The sequence below is a fragment of the Hylobates moloch genome, unplaced genomic scaffold (genome assembly GCF_009828535.3).
Source record: "Hylobates moloch isolate HMO894 unplaced genomic scaffold, HMol_V3 SCAFFOLD_12, whole genome shotgun sequence".
Taxonomy (NCBI): domain Eukaryota; kingdom Metazoa; phylum Chordata; class Mammalia; order Primates; family Hylobatidae; genus Hylobates; species Hylobates moloch.
In genome coordinates, this window is record NW_026652287.1 from 69,724,868 (window position 1) to 69,746,349 (window position 21,482).

Genomic DNA, 21,482 nt, shown 5'->3' on the forward strand with positions numbered 1-21,482 from the left:
TTTAAGATTTATTTTTTTTATTTTAGACAGGGTCTTGCTCTGTTACCCAGGCTGGAGTGCAGTGGTGTGAACATGGCTCACTGCACCCTTGGCCTCCTGGGCTCAAGTGACCCTTCCACCTCAGCCTCCCAGGTATCTGGGACTGCAGGCATGCACCACCATGCCCACTAATTTTTTTGTATTTTTTTTTTTAATAGAGATGGGGTTTCGCCATATTGCCTAGGCTGGTCTTGAACTCCTGAGCAATCCTCCTACCTCAGCCTCCCAAAATGCTGGGGTTACAGGCATGAGCCACCGCACCTGACTTTAAAACAGTTTATAAAGGAAAAGGATGTAAATATTTTAGAAAGCATGTCAGATGGAAGGAACCTTATCTGCTCTTTACAGGCTGGTCAAGCACCTTACATGGACACAAAACAAAGAATAAAAAGCTTGGTGCAACTCAGGGGAAAGAAAGAAAAGTACTTTTTGAGAATGATTGAGTATTTGGGCCACTGTGGTGATTTTATATTTATAAAGCTAAAGTCTAATTTTTCCTCTAATGGAAGATGAAAGTCATTAGTCTCTTCTGCTTTCTTGCTCTTACGCAGGTAGAAATAATTAAGAATCACGGTAATCCGATTAAAAATGCTTTTGCCATTTGTAAGGGACTTGGCTTTACTCTTTGGAGTATAATTTGAAATGTCAACATATTATTTTTTTGGTTAAGATTCAAACCAGTGAAAGGAAAGGCTTCTGCAGAGAAAATTTCACTGCAACCTGAAGGCCTCAACGGGTCACAACAACATATGGCTCTTTGGAAAGCCAAACATTTGAAAATTCTACTTTACGAATATCATCTTCATACCATCATTGCCTTTCAATGAACTTAATGAAGCCATTGTCATTGATTTTTTTCTATCACATATTTCCCATTTGGAAGTTTACAGAGGTGATGGAAGAATCAGGTCTGTGATATTTACACACATACATTGAGGAGGTGGTGGTGAAGGGAGGGGAAGCAAGGAAAATTCTACACAGATAGTTAGGCAAGCCATTCTCACTTCCTGAACCTGTTTAATTCCCTGGCAAACCAGATGTTGTCATTATTTCTGGTGTTTCTGGTTCTGATTCTGATGAATTCTGAGTCTCAGTTCTGGTTTTGAAAATGGGGTACATTTAGACCGGCATGGTGGCTCACGCCTGTAATCCCAGCTACTTGGGAGGCTGAGGTAGGAGAATTGCTTCAACCCGGGAGGCGGAGGTTGCAGTGAGCCAAGATAGTGTTACTGTACTCCAGCCTGGGCAACAGAGCAAGACTCTGTCTCAGGGGAAAAAAAAATGGGGTACATTTAATGTTGTGGGACAGCTAGCAGAATTTCAGGGAATTGCAATAACTATTTATAGAGTTGAGCATAACCAAGATTCTACTACAACATTTATGGTTAAGTCTGATTTACAAGGCTTCTTGTTGACTCTTCTACTCTGCCTAGTTGCTTATTGTGGTGTACAATATCAATTCAAGTACACTTATGACTTTAGTTACATTATTGTAACCCTAATGGGAACACACAGAGACTTAAAAGAGAATCAATAGCCATAAAAGAGTGTTCTTCTAATCTCTTTGGGCAAATGAGCTGCTTCAGACAGTACTGACTATATCCCTGTTACTTGAATCCCTGGCAGAAAAGTAATAACATTGCTGACTATTACATGTTAAATCTACCTTTGACTCACTCATGGATGATTTGCTAAAGACTCAGTAAAGGATCGGTGTGGAGAGTCTGGAACACAACAGATTACAAAGTGGGGCCCTGAGACAACTGGCTACCTTGAGCCATCCTGCATAGAAGAAGAATTGTAGGAGGGTGAAGATTGGAATGTAAAGATCCAAGTCATGCCCTGCGTAGCCTTTGGTGGGATCCAAAAACTGGCGTCCAATCAGGCACGCAAAGAAGAAGGTATAGACAGCAAGAGTGACAACCTGGAACAGAGAGAGACCAGAGTGAGGGGACAGTGCTGGCCTCCCACAGCAAAGCTACAGTGCCAAGGTGGGCAAGTAGAAATAAAGAATTCCTGGCAAAGTATTTCTTACCTGGGTGTAAACCAGCGGAATCCCAACCCAGTCATAACCGAATAAGAGGCTGCACCAAGAGCGGTATCGATTCATTTCCTAAGCCAGAAACAGATCGAGCATGATTTACTAAGATGACAGGTGTGGTAATAAGTACTTACTGGGATTCAGAATGTGAGCATGTCTTTTACAGGGCTGACTGTAAGGCTAGTAAATTGGTTCCCAAGGATACTCCAAAAGGAAAGTCCTAAAAATGACCATCAATCAATGAACATCATTGGAGCAATGAGTTCATTGATGAGTACATTTGGACATTTAAAAAAGTATTAAAATAAGTCATGGCCAGGTGTGGTGGCTCATGCCTATAATTCTAGCACTTAGGGTGGCCGAGGCAGGAGGATCTCTTGAGCCCAGGAGTTTGAGATAAGCCTGGGCAACATAGAAAGACATTGTTTCTACAATAAATAAATAAATTAGCTGGGCTTGGTGGCACATGCCTGTAGTCCCAGTTACTCCAGAGGCTGAGGTGGGAGAATCACTTGAGTACAAGAGGTCAAGCCTGCAGTGAGCCATGATTGTGCCACTGTGCTGCTTGTAACCTGGACAACAGAGTGAAACTCTATTTCCAAAAAAAAAGGACTTCATAGAAATATCCCCCTGCCATTCTATTGAACCCATAATTTCCAACATGTATATTGGCCCAAAGTCATGATGAGAAAGAAATTGTTAACATTTTAAATAAGTAATTTTTATCAATTTTGGTAGGTAATCTGGAAAGCAAATTTTTTGTTTCTCTCATTTTAAAACATGCTTACTGTAGATCTTAGAAAAGAGATATAATTACTCCTGTTTCCTCCCACAAATGGAGACTATAACACACATATTGATAGAAAATCTATCTCTGAAGCAGGAAGGACAGGATTCTTTGATTTTTTTCATCGATTGCACACAAGTTATTATGGAAGACTAGGGAAAAGAGTTCACATCAATTTGGGCACTATTTTTAAACAATTCACTCCCATTAGCCTAATCCAGGGAGGGGACTGTCATGGCACAAATATATCCAGCCCTTACATAAAGTTTTTTTTTTTTCAGATGATTTCAGGGTTATTTTGTTTAATGAAAATACTATTTTACTTACTAGAGTATCTGAAAGGCTGGCTTAACCTCGCGATATTCCAATTTTGGGGAAATATTTGGCTGGGGAGGCTTATTTCTCCTCCAGGTTTTTTTCTAGGATCCTGGAGCCAGGGATGGCAAATATACTTCATGGGCACCATAGCTTTTCGAGCCCTTGGCGACCCTTGGCTAATCAATCAAGGAATACTTTCTTACAGAGCCTATTACAAAGCATGATTCTGTTTAAAACGCAGCTTCCAAGGAACCATTTCCAAGCGACCTGAGTTTAACCTGCATACCACCTCCGTCCTGCATGTTGAGGGGTCTGACACTAGTCCAATCTTTCCAGTTCCTCTGGAACCACCACTGAACAAAGCTGACTCTTCCTGGTCTAACATGTTATATCCAGGTCCTTCTTGGTCTCTAGCATCTTTTTCTTATGATTTATAATATACTTACAGTCATCAATGATTGCAGATCAACACTGTCTCTGATTCTACCTTCATTCCGGGCTTTAGTTGCAAGATTTCCAAACCAGATGAATGGAACCCAATATTTCAGATGAGGAGACTTGAGGTGGTTGAATAATTTCCTTTCATCTGTTGTCATAAAACCTTTACAAAAAAATAAAAATAGGTAGGTATACAGACTTACTTAGACACTAAAATGTTACCATATTTCAGCATCTATATAAAAGCATATAATGAGGGGATATTAAAGAAATATGGAATAAAGGTTTCTGTCTCAAGTAGTTTATACTTGCATTAGAGTTAAGGAATGTGTGTGTGTGGGCATACATGCACACACACATACATATACATGCACATCCACAAGTTATATAAAATCCCTGATAGAGGAGGCCATTAGGAGGTAAGGAGACATTAAATGTGAACTAGAACATTTGGGGAAATTTCTTCTTTAGGTTTTGGTTTAGTCCTCTAAAGTTGGGAACCGTAATACTTAGAATGGTTATGATTAAAATAATAAAATATGATAATGTATACAAAGCACTTGGCATAGTGCCGAACACATGATTCACATGACTTTTCTCCTGATGTCTCCTTTCCAAGTCCTACTTAATCATGTCCTCCTCTCTGAAGCCTTCCTTGAGTCCTTCTTTCTCTTTCCTGGGGGATTTCTTCCCTTTAAAGTTCCCACATGGTACTCGCTCTTGGCTTGCATCATAGTAATATTATGCATAAATGTTTCCCTTACTATGACCCTTTTGAAGGGCAAAGAATATTAATGTTCATCATCCCCATAGCATTTTGAACATACTTTAAAATTGTTCCTTTGTGGCCGGGTGCAGTGGCTCACGCCTGTAATCCCAGCACTTTGGGAGGCTGAGGTGGGTGGATCACTTCAGGTCAGGAGTTCAACGCCAGCCTGGCAAACATGGTGAAACCCCGTCTCTACTAAAAATACAAAAATTAGCCGGGCATGGTGGTGCACACCTGTAATCCCAGCTACAGGGGAGGCTCAGGCATGAAAATCGCTTGAACCCAGGAAGCGGAGGTTGCAGTGAGCTGAGATCGTGCCACTGCACTCCAGCCCAGGCGATAGAGCAAAACTGTCTCCCCTGCCCCCAAAAAAGGGTTTCTTTGTGTGTGTGTGTGCATGTGTGTATGCATGCGTGTGTGTGTGTGTATAAAATGCAATTTGCTTGGGCTTGCAGTGACCTCTCTGAGCCTCAATTTTCTCATCTGTAAAAGAGAGATAATATTTGCTTCACAGGGATGTTGTCGAATTACCTGAGATTATGAACATATGTCAAGATGTTATTTAGCATAATGCTTAGCACACACTTAGCACCCACAAAGCACTAAGGAATATTATGTGAAACTTTAGTTATCCTCTGCCTCCTACTCCCTCCCCAAACACCAAGGGAAGAGGAGATTGAATGACTGAATAAGAGGGAAAAGGTAACAGGTTTGTTTAATAAACATTTATTGAATGCTTACTATATACCAGGGTTTGTTTGCAACAAGATGCACTTTAAAACTTACAGTTTACACTTGATCTTCTTTTTTTTTTTTTTTGAGATGGAGTCTCACTCTGTCGCCCAGGCTGGAGTGCAGTGGCGGGATCTCAGCTCACTGCAAGCTCGGCCTCCCGGGTTCAGGCCATTCTCCTGCCTCACCGTCCCTAGCAGCTGGGACTGCAGGCGCCCGCCACCATGCCTGGCTAATTTTTTGTATTTTTAGTAGAGACGGGATTTCACCGTGTTAGACAGGATGGTCTCAATCTCCTGACCTCGTGATCCACCTGCCTCGGCCTCCCAAAGTGCTGGGATTACAGGCGTGAGACACCGCCCCCAGCCGATCTTTTCTTTTTAAAAATTTTGATTGAATAATTCAAATGGTATAAAAATCCCAAAGGGCCAAAGTACGGTTAGTGGAGAAAGTCTCCTTTTCTTAGCCGCAAAGTTTCTCTCCCTGGAGGAAATCACAATGATCCGTTTATTGTGTATCTTTCCAGAGAAATCTCATGGATTTTCATACAGGCCTATTTTAAAAAACACAAATGATTTTATACTACATATGTATCTGCCATTTGCTTCTATTTTTCAGCTATATCTTGAAGATTTAAAAAATTAGTATATAGATAGCAGCAGCATTCTTTTTAATGGCTGCTCTCTATATTAACATTAATAGTTAATAGTATATAATATTTTGTTTAGCTAGTTCCTTTTTGAATAGACATTTAAGACATTTAAGTTGTTTTTGATTTTTTTGCTACTAAAAATAATGCTGTAATGACTCTCCTGGTATCTATCCCCTTGGCTCTTTATTTTAAGTAGCTTTTAAATGTTAATTATGATTTAATATAGTGTTTTCTGAATTAAAACTTACTTCTAAAACTGATTTTTATTAGACATTAATTTTTGAGTTTTTTTCCTCAGAAATGCAATCATTTATTTGCTTATGGAATTCTGATACTACATTCAGACGAAAATCAACTTTTGCCCTAATATAACACATTTTTCTATATTTAGCCATGTGTAATCAGTTAACAAATCTGGTTGTGCTATTTAAGGTAATCCTTTTGCCAGGTGCAGTGGCTCATGCCTATAATCCCAGCACTTTGGGAGGCCCAGGCAGGAGGATTACTTAGGCCAGGAGTTTGTGACCAGCCTGGGCAATATAGCAAGACTTCATCTCTAATAAATAAATAAATAAAAAATCCTCCCTCCTTATGATGCAGGCCAAATTTTATTTAAGAGGTAGTGTTTCAGTAAAAAAAAGTCAAAGGAGGAGTGAGGTATGCCCATTTTTAAAGTCATCAATTTATAGAGCTTTGATGTTCTCTAGATCTTTGACGTGACCTACGCCATTGTTTTGAAGAATAAGATCCAAAGGCCATAGGTCTGAATCACTTGTGATATCTATTAAATATGGAGAGGCCTGGACCCCGACCCTGACTACTAAATCAGACTCAGTAGGGCAGGAGTTCTCAACCCGATTCTGCACCTTAGAATCTCATAAGGGGACTTTTAGAAAATACCAATGGCAGCAGGGCATGGTGGCTCACGCCCGTAATCCCAGCACTTTGGGAGGCCGAGTCAGGTGGATCACTTGAGGTCAGGAGTTCGAGACCAGCCTGACCAACGTGGTGAAACCCAGTCTCTACTAAAAATACAAAAATTAGCCGGGTGTAGTGGCAGGGACCTGTAATCCCAGCTGCTTGGGAGGCTGAGGCAGGAGAATTGCTTGAACCCGGGAGGCGGAGGTTGCAGTGAGCCGAGATTGTGCCATTGCACTCCAGCCTGGGTGACAGAGTGAGACTCCGTCTCAAAAAAAAAAAAAAAAAAAAAAAAAAAGAAGAAGAAAATACCAACGGCTGGGTCTTATATCCTTAGAGATTCTGATTCAATTGATCTAGGATGAGGCCAGGCATCAGCATTCTTTTAAATTTTCCTGGGTGATTTCATAGACTTGGGTCTAGGCAGTTGCATGTTTACCAAGCTGTGCAGAAAATTCTGACATATAGTGGTGTTTGAAAATCACTGTCCCACTAACTGAAGGTTCTGTTTATTCAGGATTTGAAATAAACAAAGTAACAACTACAAAGCCAATATTTACCAACAGGAGACTAGTTTTAGATAACACTTGGGTTATTTATACTAGCTTAGAAGGGTTCTCTCCATGCCTGGAGAATGGTACTCTCCCTGGAAGTGTAAAGTAAAAATGAGCTTGGTGATTCTCTTCTTGTTTCTCAGCGCATCTCAGAGTTGTTGCACAATCTAAAAAATCTGTTTTGTTGTCTGTTTTTTAAAGAATTGCGGAGCATGATTAAATCTTTTTTTTTTTTTTCAATTTTTAATGGGACAGAGTCTCCCTCTGTCATCCAGACTGGAGTGCAGTGGTGTGATCGTTGGCTCACTGCAGCCTCAACCTCCTGGGCTCAAGCAATCCTTCCACCTCTGCCTTCTGAGTAGCTGGGTCTACAGGTGCATGCCACTATGCCGGGCTAATTTTTGTATTTTTTGTAGAGACTGGGTTTCACCATGTTGCCCAGACTGGTCTTGAACTTCCTGGGCTCAAGTGATCTGCCCGCCTTGGCCTCCCAAAGTGCTGGGATTACAGCTATGTGCCACTGTGCCTGGCCAGTTAAATCTTATTGGATGAAGTTAATAGATAAACTTGATCTGTCTTGGCTTTATGCTTAAAGACTTGCTGTAGCCTATTCTCACATATTCCATATCAATTGTCTAACAGTTATATTCTTGAGACCTATAGTGCAATTTTAAAAAATGATCTCATTTATATATTGGCTTCAATCTATGTCATTTGACCAAAGAATAACTTTATCTCTGGTTATTTTTTATTCAGAAGTATGGATCAAATTGTGCTAGCAAGTCCTTTCTTAGCTTCTAAGCAGAAAGCAAATATGCAGAGTGAGGGTTTATTTGGTGCAAACACTAAAGCAAGATATTGAAAGAGGACAAGTAGAGCAAGAAGAGCTGGTGATTTTGTTTTTAGCACAAATTTATTGAGTATTTTGCTAGGTGCTGTGAAAGATGAATGACAATCACTGAGACATCAATGTATCCTCTAAGAATATATAAGCAGAATAATTTTTGTTATTCCTTGCAGGGTCACACATCTTACTTATCCAAAGTGTGAAAGGAAAATATCTTGGGTTCCCAAAATCACTAAGCTAAAGAGGAAAGTCAAGTTGGGAACTGCTTACAGCAAACCTACCTCCCATTCTATTAAAGTCATTGCTCTGCTCACTGAGATTAATGCATATCTGATTGCCTCCTTTGGAGAGGCTTAATCAGAAATCCAGAAGAATGCAACCGTTTGTCTCTTATCTACCTATGACCCGGAAGCCCCCTCCCCACTTTGAGTCGTCCCCCGCTTTTCCAGACTGAACCAATGTTTATCTTACATATGTTGATCGATGTCTCATGTCTTCCTACAATGTATAAAACCAAACTGTTCTGACCGCTTTGGGCACAAGTCATCAGGACCACTTGAGGCTGTGTCATGGGTGCACATCCTCAACCTTAGCAAAATAAACTTTCTAAATTAACTGAGACCTGTCTCAGATTCTGGGGGTTCATAAAAGTAACTCCACCTTTGGAAATCAAAGTTGATCAACTGAAAGAAAATCTCTAGATTGTTGGTCAAGTCCATTCCAAAAGTATTTGTTATGAAATGGAATGTCACCCTTATCAGGACTTCAAGCCATTTTAAGCAGAGATCAATATTTTTTTTCAGAATATGATCATTATTGTCATTGCTGAGGCTATGCTAATTATAGTTACTGATTTGCTACAGTTCAGCAACACTCTCAGTGGGCTTGTCCTCCCACCACTTGGTTCCCTAACACGTGTCTGTCTCCATGCCATGCTGTCCTCAGGCCCCATCACACCCCTGGCATAGCTATTTTATCCTGCCGTTGCATCTGCCTACAGTTTCTCTTGCTATCGCTTTTTCTTCTGGCTGGCTCAGCTCTGCTCAGCAATTTTCATATTGTTTATCCCCAAATCCCTCCTTCATCTTTCTAATCAGAGTAAAATCTGTCTCTCAATATAGATACATGTTTGCATTTACTCCCAATTGAGTTTTGGTTTGATGGAGCAGGATCTGCTACTTTAAGACAAAATTTTATTGCCCTCAAGCCAAAGGATTAATTACATCCATTGATAGACAAAATTCCCATCATCATAGAGATTCTGCCTGCTGTACAGTTGGTCTATTTTTCGTTGATTGAAGATGAGGCAGATGTCTTTTGCCTTTCAAGCAGAGTATTCAAACGAGGCTCTATTAGCAGAGGAACTAAAAGCTCTGCATCTCCAAAACTTGAAGGCAGAATGGGTTTGATGCCAGTTCTTTCTGAAAGAGAAAGTTGTGTATTCAGCATCTGAGCCCTTCTCCAAGGAATGACACTTTTTCAGGAAGAGTGCAACGTGCCTGGCTTGTTTTTATCTCTGTGTTTTCCAAATGAATGGAATGAAGCCATCAGCTTCAGCTACAGCTGTCCTTTCCATTCAGTGGAAGAGGTTTAGAAATCCCTGTCAATTGGGAAAATCAAGGGGGGAGCAAAATGAGATTGAGAGAGGGATGAAATCACATTGCAACAACATCATGCAGGGCAGGATGTCAACCAGGTTTTTTGTTTGCTTGCTTGGTTTTTTTACCATGAACCATAGTAAGATATATGTTGTTCACAAAACAGTTATTGGCCCTGCCGCATGATGTGCTTTCTGCTATTCTATTCTATTCTATTCTATTCTATTCTATTCTATTCTATTCTATTCTATTCTATTCTATTCTATTGTTCTCCATTCCATTCCACTAAAAATACTGGTTACAAGCCATTAACCTGATTTAAGAATCCCATAATGAGTTACAAACCACAGCTGGAAAAGCCTGAAATAGGCTATGGTGGAGTAAAATCAGTTTCTGGGAGTAGCAATAAGGAACGGAGACAGACACTCCTCTATTATATTGATATGAGCAAATCTCTAGTTACCCATATCCTTGTCCATAAATTAGTATCCCATCTGGTAATTCACTGCCTTCTCCATAATCACACACAAGAAATAACATACAAAGAAATCAGTGCTTTTAAATCCTCATCTGCACAGTGGCCCAGAATTTTATTTGCCCTGGGTAGAATAGCTCTGAGGCAATTTGCAGATGAAATCGGAGGAATTAATTGACGTGTTCTAGTGCAGCTGTTCCTAAACTCTGCTATACATTACAATGGTCTGGGGAGTTTGGAAAAATCCTGATGCCCAGGTTGCTCTACATACCTAATGAATCCTAATATCTGAGAATGGGAGTCAGGCGTCAGAATTTTTAAAAGATCACCAGAGATTCCAACATGCAGCAAAGTTTAGGTTGAACGACTGCCCTAGTGCTGATCATTTCAGCATTCTCAGTCTGGGTCAAACATCCTGCAGGCTTCTAGGGAGCCTGTTTAAAATGTCAATTTCTAGGTCCTAAGTCCCAGATCTAGGTTGCCTAGGAGCCTGCAGCTTAAATAAGCACCCTTGCTAATTCAGTGGATGTGGTCTGCAACCATACTTTGAGAAACATTGAGTGGATAGCCTTTATTTAACTCCTAAAACAGAAATGTGGGGGGAACCTTCAAACACTGACCAACCGAGACTGCCTATCCATGCTATTAATTCAAGAAGGGCTAGTGTTGCATGCATTTTCTCTCATGTGCAGAGCAAGTACACGTAGGTGAGTCAAGCTGCACTCACAGGATGACATTCTGTCTGTTCTGGGCTCATCATGTGAGACTACAGAGGGGTGACTTAGCCTCTAAAAGTTCAGCCAACAGAGGAAAAACTGGCACAGCTGTGAATACCACTATCCCCTTGGCTCTCACTCTTGTAACACAAGGCAGTGGAGATTCAGAGACCAAGGAGGCCCAGAGCTATGTAACGGATCAGGAAAAAAAAAAAAAACAGTCCACCCAGGGCAGAAATATTATACCAGATTCAATTAATGTTGTGAATGTTACATAATACGTTATATAAAAGTCATTTTAGTTTACCTAGTGAGAGAAGATCACAGATTAAATGATCTATCTGTGCTGGAAAGGCAAATGTGGTTCTAACAGTATTAATTCCATGTTAGAGAAAAGCTTGCTTGTTTGAATAATATTATTGTTTTCCTTAAGTTTGTATATTAGTCCCCAAAAACAGCCTCAAGAAAACAGGACCTTCCACAGAGATAAAAGAAAATATGCTGGCTGGGCTCGGTGGCTCACGCCTATAATCCCAGCACTCTGAGAGGCCGAGGTGGGATCACTTGAGGCCAGGAGTTTGAGACCAGCCTGGCCAACATGGTGAAACCCCGTCTCTGCTAAAAATACAAAAATTAGCCGGGTGTGGTGGCCTGTGCCTGTAATCCCAGCTACTTGGGCAGCTGAGGCAGGAGAAGCACTTGAACTGGGGAGGCAGAGGTTGCAGTGAGCCAAGATTTCAACACCATACTCCAGCCTGGGCAACAGAGCAAGATTCTGTCTCAAAAAAAAAAAAAAAAAAAAAGAAAAGAAAAAAGAAAAAAAGAAAGAAAGAAAATATGCTGACCAACAGCTCTGGGAATGGGCTGACTAGCCTGTAAGAATAGGCTGATGGCACCTGCAGAAGGTCGCAAAACTTTCACCAAGAAAGCAATGATTAACTGCCCAGCTGACTGAAACTGCTCACATTTCACAAGACTGTTTTGATCTTCATTTATCTTAATTTCCCTTAAAAATCCTTTACCTAGAGGCACAATTCTGAAAGGTGGCCTTTCAACCCAGTTCACTGCCTTCCCCTGGTTGCTGACTTCTCAAATAAAGCTAGCATTCCTTTTACCACAGTTTCTGAGTTGTTTGGCTTTTAAGCAGTAAGTGACCCAGACCTGAGTTCCATTTATAGGGCTAGACTTATAGCCAGAGCATCTGAAGTTAGAACTTTTATCTCAACATCCATTGATAACTGGGGGCTAGTTTGGTTATATTAATGTCTGTTAACCATAAGTGTCACTGAAAATTCCAGTGGAGTCTCATCAGGCTCCCTGTAGTCATAGAAGACAGTCAAGAAACTTTACATTAAGATTCCAAGGCAGGCCAGGTGTGGTGGCTCACGCCAGAAATCTCAGCCCTTTGGGAGGCTATGATGGGAAGATTGCTTGAGGCCAGGAGTTCAAGACCAGCGTAGGCAACATAGTGAGACTCCGTATCAAAAAAAAAAAAGGGGGGATTAAACAAATAAATAAATAAATTGGCCAGGCATAGTGGCGCACATCTGTAGTCCTAGTTGCTCAAAAGGCTGAGGCAGGAGGATGGCTTGAGCCCAGAAGTTTGAGGTTACTGTAAGCTATGACCATGCTACCGCACTCCAGCTTGGGCAACTGAGTGAGAACGTGTCTCAAAAAAAAAAGACTCCAAGGCTTTAAGAAAATTAAAGGGTGCTTTTTCCTCAGAGGTTACTGTCTTATAACTACCCTTATGAACTACTAAATACAGACAGAAACTATTTATTTTAGAGAGAGAGAATTGCAATGCAGAGATGTAAAGTTTAACTGTAAATATATTTGTGCTTGTTTATGACAATGATTAATTTAAGATAAGATTTGTAGTAAATTTTACTAATCCTTGAGGATGGGGACCATATTTGTTCTGCTTATAAGGGTATTCCCAGTGCCCAGCACAGTGCCTGGCATATATTGTACACACAATAAACCTTTGTTGCATGAGCAAAGGTGTAATAGATCTAGCATCAGCTTGGTAATGTTTCTTTAAGAGGAACGTTTATAATTTCCTATTACGTATCATTGTGCTTCTGGTAATTTTGAAGATAACTACTTTCCCCTCCTGATGCTTGTAAATACTAGATAAGACGTTTTGATTCAGTATGAGACCATACTATATGCACACAACTAAGGTCATCACTTAACTCAGCCAGGATCTGGAATTGTGCATCTGAATTGACTTGGAATGAATGACATCTCCCAGGGCAGGTGATTGGAATGACTGGAATTTTCCAGAGCAGATTTGTAGCCAGTAGGCAAAAGTAACAGAGACTGTTGCAGTTTCTCTGATAAATAACTGATCACAGACCATTTCAGGGACTTTTCAGCATAATAGCATTATTCTGAATTCCACTGTTGTATTTTTATTTTCATATAAGCAGAAATAAAAACTTTTTTATTTTTAATTTGAGAAATTTAACCTGTAACATCAAATTATATATATTTCCCCAGCAGCATGGGTTTTGGTCTTTTTATTTTTCAGAATAATGTAACTTGACTGTCCAACTTAAAAGCAAGAAAAGTTCAAGGATGGGCAGGTATGTGACCTAGTTCATCCAGCTCCAGCCAAGGAATTGCCAGATGCTTCAGAAGAAGGTGCTGGTCCTCACTCTTGGCCCTTTCGCTTATTTCCTTCTGACCAGCACTGAATCTATGTAGGCAAAAACCCTCGCAGAAGAAAGAGAAGCTGGAGGGAAACCGATTGCCTCAAAGCCCATGGCTTCCCAGAGTGCAAGCCAGGGGCCACCAGCCTCAGAGTCTCCAGGAGTTTGTTCAACACATTGATTCCTGGAGCCCATTCCAGGCCTACTGAGTCAGCATCTCTGGGAGTGGCATCGTGGGATCCAAATTTTTAGCAATATTGATTTTAACAGTATGTAATGCACCCTGAAGTTTGAGAACATGTGCTTTTTCTTACAGGTGATTTTATGTAGAGAATTCAACTGACAAGAAGGTCCTTCGTGCCCTTAACCTTGTCCCCGCCCCTTTGGGGCCCTCAGTGCTTTACTTACCAGTCCTCTCTGCCCTCAGGCAGGAGCAGGTGCTCTGGCTTTGGACTCAGGGGATCTGCCAAACATTTTCCGCCATCCCTGAACTTCCTGTTCTTCCCAGAAACCTTGGCACAGGCAAAGGACAGTCAGAGAGTGGCGGAGGCATATGCCCAGTTGGAAGAACTTGGAAGCGGACCCCATGTGCAGACTCTGAGTCAGCCCTCTCTGCTGGGGAAAGGAGCAGGAAGTTCAGTGAGTCAGCGCTGCCGGTGACAGGGGGTGCCGGCCTGGGGCAGCCAGGAAGACAGGCCTCTGAAGTGTCTCTCCTGGCTTAGAGGATAGTGGCTTGGAACTTTTGCCCTGCCGCCTAACACACAATGCGTGCGTATAGTATGGTCTATATACTGAATCAAAACATCTTATCCAGTATTTACAAGCATCAAGAGAGGAAAGTAGTTGTCTTCAAAATTACTTACCAGAAGCACAATATATTCCTGTGGGGACAAGCTGTACCTACTACCTCTTTTCTGCCTTTTGAGAAAATACTTAGGAATTAATGAGAGCAACTGGGACCTTTTCACTGAGATAATCAGTGATTGTGTCACAGCACCCTTGGAAAGGCTTTCACCTCATCATAGCTCCTCTATCAGTTCTCTTCTCCCTTCATCCACTTCAGACAAACCAACCAAAAAGTTTAAGTCAGAACAATGCTTGTTACATCCAAGCAGGTGGAATTCAAATCCCTTATACAGTGGCCTCCCACCAGACTGCTTCCTCAAAGCTCTTCTTTGTAATTCAGGAACCTCAAGCTGAAACCTCGAATCCATCCTTTGTTAATTGCTGCTGCTTTGTTATCGGTAATGAGTTGGTGGTTGCCAAAGCCTTTTGCTCCAGGAGTGAGAAAAAGGGTTTAAAAAATAAGCATCCCAGAAAAGATGCAACACTTCTCAAACTTTGGGGTACTAAAAAAACCAACACAGCAGCACGTTTCACTACAGATTCCTAGGCTGTACATCCAAAGGTTGTATTAGGTTCTGTAATAATTCAGAGGGACTGACGTGGGTGGGATCCAGGAATATACATTTTAAATAAATAAACTCAAGTTATTCAAGATGTAGAGGGCCTGTGAGTCTGTGGATCACTTCTAGAGACTAGTTTAAATGTACATCCAGAAGTGAAGGACTCATTTTGAGATTCCCTTGGAATGGCAGAAACATTGGTAGCTGAGCAGATAGAAGTATTTCAGTATTCCACATGCCTTGGAAAGAGAAAAGTCTGAATGCAAGTACGTGGCAGACATCTGTACAAGTTTGAGAGGGAGTGGGCCTTGGTATTCTGAAAAATACACTCAAAGGAAATGAAATCACATCATTTTCCTATTTGCCTCCCTATATCTACTTGCCCCTCAGACCTGAGCACAGCTCAGTCCTCTGAGCTCATGTCTGACCAGAGGCCCCAGAGGCCTCTGCATTGCCAGCCAACCTGGCTTCTTCCTGGTGTGCTTTTAATATGAAGGTGACACTAAGAAGATGAGATTTGCTTTGAGGATTGGACCCGGCATCTGATTCCTGTCAGAATGCACTCTCTTCATTTCAAGGATACGTCAGAACTAGAGAAATATCACCTCTGTTCATCCAAGTAAACTTTAGCTCATTAACTTGGAATAGGTCATACGTTTCTTGTTTGTTTTTAGGTCTTTCTTAGAGATGGTAATTCTTAATCTATTTGTTCCTGGAGACATTAAGGTAAGATAAAATTGAGTTGTCTAGTAGCATTTTTAACTAGGTCATTCTGAAACAGTATTCTACTTTCGTATTTGGAGGAAGGATGCCAATTACTTTTTTTTTTTTAATTCCGACTGATTTTACATTATCGTATACCTGTACATGTGCCAGGCCTTCGGACCCTCCCCCTGAATCCCCCTTAACCAACTCCTGGCACCCATTACTTTCTCACATCTCACTCTGCATCTCTAGCAACATCATCTACACCCTTCTTCCTTATTTCCACCTTGACATTCACAACCTCTTGATCAAAGTAGATCAAAAAGACCTGGGATATTATACTAATAACAAGTCTTCTAAAGTGGCTAGAGTGCTATGTTATGCTGTTGTTTGAGATATAATTTCATTACAATGGCAAGAAATCATGCAGCACTTACTGTGTGCCAGGAATGCTCTAAACATTTTGCAAATACTGACTTTTTAAATCCTCACAACAAGCCTATGGGATATATGAGGTAGGTGCTATTATAAGTTACTTTAAGTCCATTTTATGGATGAGGAAACTGAGGAACAGAATGGTTAACTCAGACAAAGCCATGTAGCTAGTAAGCTGTGAGATAAAGTTTCAAACCCTTACTCCATGTTCTTAATCATTGTGAAAGTTGATAACATAATTGGGTCATTCTTGTCATACCCAACTAAAACAGAGTCAAGAAGCCACCAGGAAAAAGCAGTTGGGGTCGGGCATGGTGGCTCACGCCTGTAATCCCAGCACTTTGGGAGGCCGAGGCAGGCGGATCACAAGGTCAAGAGATTGAGACCATCCTGCCAACATGGTGAAAGCCTGTCTCTACTAAAATACAAAAAATTAGCCGGGTGTGGTGGTGTGCGCCTGTAGTCCCACCTGCTCGGGAGGCTGAGGCAGGGGATTCGCTTGAACCCGGGAGGCAGAGATTGCAGTGAGCCAAGATAGCTCACTGCAATGTGAGCTAAAAGTGAAGTGTGGCCACTTCACTCCAGCCTGGCCACAGAGCAAGACTCTGTCTCAAAAAAAATTATCTGCAGGCCTGGTTGCTGAAACTGCCTGCTATTACCTGAAACCAGTTTTTTTTGTTTGTTTGTTTGTTTTTTTTTTTTTTTTGAGACGGAGTCTCGCTCTGTCGCCCAGGCTGGAGTGCAGTGGCGCTATCTCGGCTCACTGCAAGCTCCGCCTCCCGGGTTCATGCCATTCTCCTGCCTCAGCCTCTCTGAGTAGCTGGGACAACAAGCACCCTCCACCACGGCCGGCTAATTTTTTGTATTTTTAGTAGAGACGGAGTTTCACCGTGGTCTCGATCTCCTGACCTCGTGATCCGCCCGCCTCGGCCTCCCAAAGTGCTGGGATTACAAGCGTGAGCCACTGCGCCCGGCCACCTGAAACCAGTTTTATAGTTGCTGAAATGATCTGCTGCAACTTGAAGACTAATTTTACCCACCTCCATCACTCACCAGTCAAAACTTGCCAGCTCCCGAGAAACTTACTAGTGCCAATGAACTTTCTCAAAGAGCAATATGTAACATTTCTGTCTTTTTATAAAACCTCCAACCTTCTCTTTGCATTTTGGACATACTGAATACCATCTGGTCTGTGTGTATGCCTCTAACTGGAGTTCTTTCTTCTCAAATAAAATGTGAAATGTAGACATTCATCTCTACAGTTTTATTTTGACTTCAGTAGTCACTATCTGTATTAGCCATTTAAGAAGGCAAAACAAAAACAACAACAACAAAAAAAGCCAACACAAACTCCAAAACAAACTAAAACTATTATCCGAAAATATCTATTTTCCAGGACATTTCAGAAAAGGAGACTAAATACTGCAAACTAATGTGAGACTGGACTCAATGTGAAGGCAGAATCACCTCACGGTTCTTATCCATATGTGCCAAGAATTATCTCATTTAATCCTTGCCCTACTGAAGGCTGATTTAACAGCTTCTTTGCTAAATATTTACACACCAAAGAGAATCATCCTTTAACTATCTACATCTCCTTTGAGGCACAAGAGAAAAGAGGTCTATACTAAAACAGCTTTTGACTGTCACCTTTCAGTGTCTGCCTAGATGAAACTGACATTGCCGGTTCCTACCAGAATCTATTAGAAAGTATTAACTTAGGAGTTTGGAGCCTAAATTTTAATTCTGGCTTTTCCACTGATCAGCTGTGTAATTCAGGGCAGGTTATAACCTTTCTGAACCTATTTTCTACCTTTTTCATGTTTTCTTGAGGTCCAAACGAAATAGCTATAAAGGAGACGAACTGTATAGTGTTGGAAAACTGTAAGTTAATATGACAGATTATTTTTATTTATTTATTTTTTTGGGACTGATGGGGACCCTGTCGCCCAGGGTGGAGTGCAATGGCACGATCTTGGCTCACTGCAACCTCCACTTCCCGGGTTCAAGCGATTCTCCTGCCTCAGCCTCCCGAGTAGCTGGAATTACAGGCAGGATCCAGCAAGCCCAGCTAATTATTGTATTTTTAGTAGAGACAGGGTTTCACCATGCTGGCCAGGCTTGTCTGGAATGCCTGACCTCAAGTGATCCACCCGCCTGGGCCTCCCAAAGAGCTCGCCCAGCCAGATTGTTTAAATAAATATGATAATTATTTTGTTTACCTTAAGGCAACGTTACTATCTGCCACTTTCTCTCCCCCACCTCTGAAGTAAACTTGAGGGAAGGAACCATGTCTTATTCATCTTTGTCTCTTAGTTTGCTTCTGGCACATAGTAGGTAATCAATAAATAAATGTTTCTTTTTCTTTTGTTTCCTTTTCTTTCTCTCTTTTTTTTTTTTTTTTTTTTTTTTTTTTTTTTTTTTTTTTTTTTTTTGAGACAGGTCTGGCTCTGTGGCCCAGGCTGGAGTGCAGTGCTGCAGTCTCCGGTCACTGTAACCTCTGCCTCTGCCTCCCGGGTTCAAGTGATTCTCGTGTCTCAGCCTCCCCAGTAGCTGGGATTACAGGCACGTGCCACCACACCCGGCTAATTTTTTCTATTTTTAGTAGAGATGGGGTTTTGCCATGTTGGCCAGGTTGGTCTCAAACTCCTGACCTCAGGTGATCCGCCCACCTCGACCTTCCAAAGTGCTGGGATTACAGGCATGGGCCACCGCGCCCGACCAATAAATGTTTCTTGAGTGAACAAACAAACATAAGGAATTTTCAAGGGAATTCTGGAGGTCCTGTCTCAGCTGAGAAGAGCCTACGGAAGGAAAAGCCATTCGTAGTACCTGCTTCAACCACGTGGTCCATTGTGGGAAACCTTTTGTACACAGCAGTGCTCACCGAGCGAAAGATGAGCAGGGAGGTGAGATTGACGTAGCGCATCAGCGTCCTTCTAAGCAGGCGCCCGTGCTCGTCGCTTCCGTGAACACTGCTGGAGATGAGGAACATTAGCCTGTCTGGCCAGGGCAAATTCACAAACTGGTTCCACCATCGGTTCACTACCAGAGTAACATAAAACCCTGTAGAATAACAGGAAATTATAAAGCAGTTTCTTACAGCAGACACGTTGGTGACACTGATGCTTTTAGCTGAATTTTAGCCTTTTTAGAGGTTGGAGGACAAAAATATGTTATTATCCATATCTTCTGATTTTGCCTTCCAGAAAAAAAATGTCATTTGTGCCGGGCAATGCCTAAGCACCCTGTAAGTGGGTATTAGATCTCAAACATTGACTGCAAAAATGGAGAGTTAGTGAAGAGAAAGCTTAAATGTCCAATAGCAGATTATTTCCTCAAACTTGTTTGGTGTTAATTTAGCAAAAGCAGCCGTGAAGGCAAACCTTATGGATGATTCTGGTTCTATTGCAAGCGGTGGCTTTTCAGGCATGCCTCTCAGCTTGGAAACACTCCCATGCAGAGTCATCGGTGTCATCCTAACGGAGACAGCTATGTGGCTGCAATCTGCATGTGACCTATACTTACCAAGCACAAAGGTTACTGGAATTTGTTCAGCATATCTGTCACAGTAAATTGATAATTTTTCAAAGTAACGTTTTTGGGCTCCTGTAAGTAACAATCTGGAGCAAAAATAAAATGCACAGCCCTTTATGATATTATACTTCTGCACCTGCTTTGCAAGTGACATTAAGTGCAAACAATTAAGCACAAGTAATCTGTTTTATTTTTGAAGGAGCAATAATTTTTTCCTTTTTTCTTAAACTGATGTGTCTCGAAAGCTTTTTAATTGCTTAATGTTTCAAGTGCTAACATTTTGTAAACATGATTGGCTATTAAATAGTGGGATTAATTAATCATTTTATTTTAAAAACTTTATATTTTAAAAATTTTATATGATTGATTCATTGGATTTAGAGCAAGTTGTGTTACGAAATAGTTCCGTTTTCAATTATTCATCAGGAATGCCTTAAAAAGAGTGTATTATTGATTAAGTATGAATTAGCATTATTAAGTAATTGTTAAATAATAACACTGAATTTGACACCTTGGTCTTTCTCCTGAATATGCTACTTAGCACATTCTTGATTATCATGTGTTAAACTTCAAGGGATATTATACCTGTTCATTTTAAAGCCCAGAATTGTTTGGAGTCTAAAACAAATTTAACAATGAGAAATGAAAACTTTCATTATTAAATTTAGTCACTCTCTCAAAATTATATTATAGATCTAACCCAACCTGCCCAAACCCCATTTTCTGGTATCGTTAAACATAAGTGCATTTAATGAGACCATTATTGATATTTACATCATAGGGAAGAGATTCAGAGTCTAGAGAAATGTTTTAAGGCAAACTAATAATAATGACCAAAATACAGGAAGGAAAGCCAAACAGATGAATTCGAATAAATTGACGAGTGTAGCTGTTCCAAAGGAAGAAGGAACTCAAGGAAAGATCCATTATAACAAGCATCAAAGGCTCACTTGGATCAGTAGAACTTTGATAAAGGAAGCACAGGGATAATGAGATAACAGTAAAGAACCAATTAGATTGCAGATAGAGAGCTGTTGGGAGCTGGTCCTGATAAAGAAGGTGTGTGGGGTACAGGGTGAGCTTGGAGTTCCTGCCCCAGCTTTGGAAGAGGTGTTAGAATTACTGAAGTCAGGGAAAGCTGACAGGAGAAGTACCAGATTGTTGCAGAGGTCTATCAAAGTTATGCTGATGACAATTACAGCCAGAATGGTTTCTGATGTTCAAATAGACATGGTCAAAGAGGATTTAAATGTGGAAAGCACGGACCTTTTTTAAGGTCAGACAAAGCCAGATTTTAATTCCAAGTCTGACACTTATGAATTTGGAATTTGAGCATATTTTTGAATCTCTCTGAGTCTCAGTTTTCTCATCTGTAAGTGGGGATAAAAATATCTATATATAAGGGGTATTGTAAAGATTAAATAATATATGTATACATATATATAACCACTTAACAAATTGCCTCATACTTAGTTAATAATAAAATGGTTGGTATTAATAATTGGCCAAAGAAAAAATATTTGGCTAATAGATGCAGAAATTTTAATAGCTAGAAAGTATTTCAGAAATTATTTTGTCAAATTCCTCCAAAAATAGAAATAAATGTAATCAAATTAATGAATCTGGTTCCTCCTTATAATTTTTGTTAGGAATAATTATGTACTTATAGTAGAGCTAATAAAGACTTAGAGAATGAAACTACATCTATATTTTTCTATAGATATGTTTGATTTTCTTGACAAACTCATCCTATAGTTCTTGGTATACCTTTGATTAAGATAGAAAGATCTATTTTAATAAGGTATTACAATTGAACTTAAAAAATTTAAGGATGACCTGAACCGATAGTTTTTGTTAT

At 40.6% G+C, this 21,482-nt stretch overlaps 1 protein-coding gene across 2 annotated transcripts in view; it reads right to left on the minus strand.

Moving 5' to 3' along the window:
• BEST3 (bestrophin 3) overlaps positions 1-21,482 on the minus strand; it is a 52,727-nt gene that overhangs the window by 21,533 nt on the left and 9,712 nt on the right. Inside the window, exons 5-9 of one of the 2 annotated variants that reach the window (XM_032171657.2) lie at positions 19,616-19,710; positions 18,920-19,153; positions 3,632-3,786; positions 2,075-2,152; positions 1,811-1,963 (exon numbers count right to left, since the gene is read on the minus strand). In XM_032171657.2, the coding sequence (XP_032027548.1) occupies positions 1,811-1,963; positions 2,075-2,152; positions 3,632-3,786; positions 18,920-19,153; positions 19,616-19,710 (715 nt within the window). Of the gene's footprint in view, positions 1-1,810; positions 1,964-2,074; positions 2,153-3,631; positions 3,787-18,919; positions 19,154-19,615; positions 19,711-21,482 lie in introns of those variants that run through there. The other variant, XM_032171659.2, reaches the window with a different exon arrangement.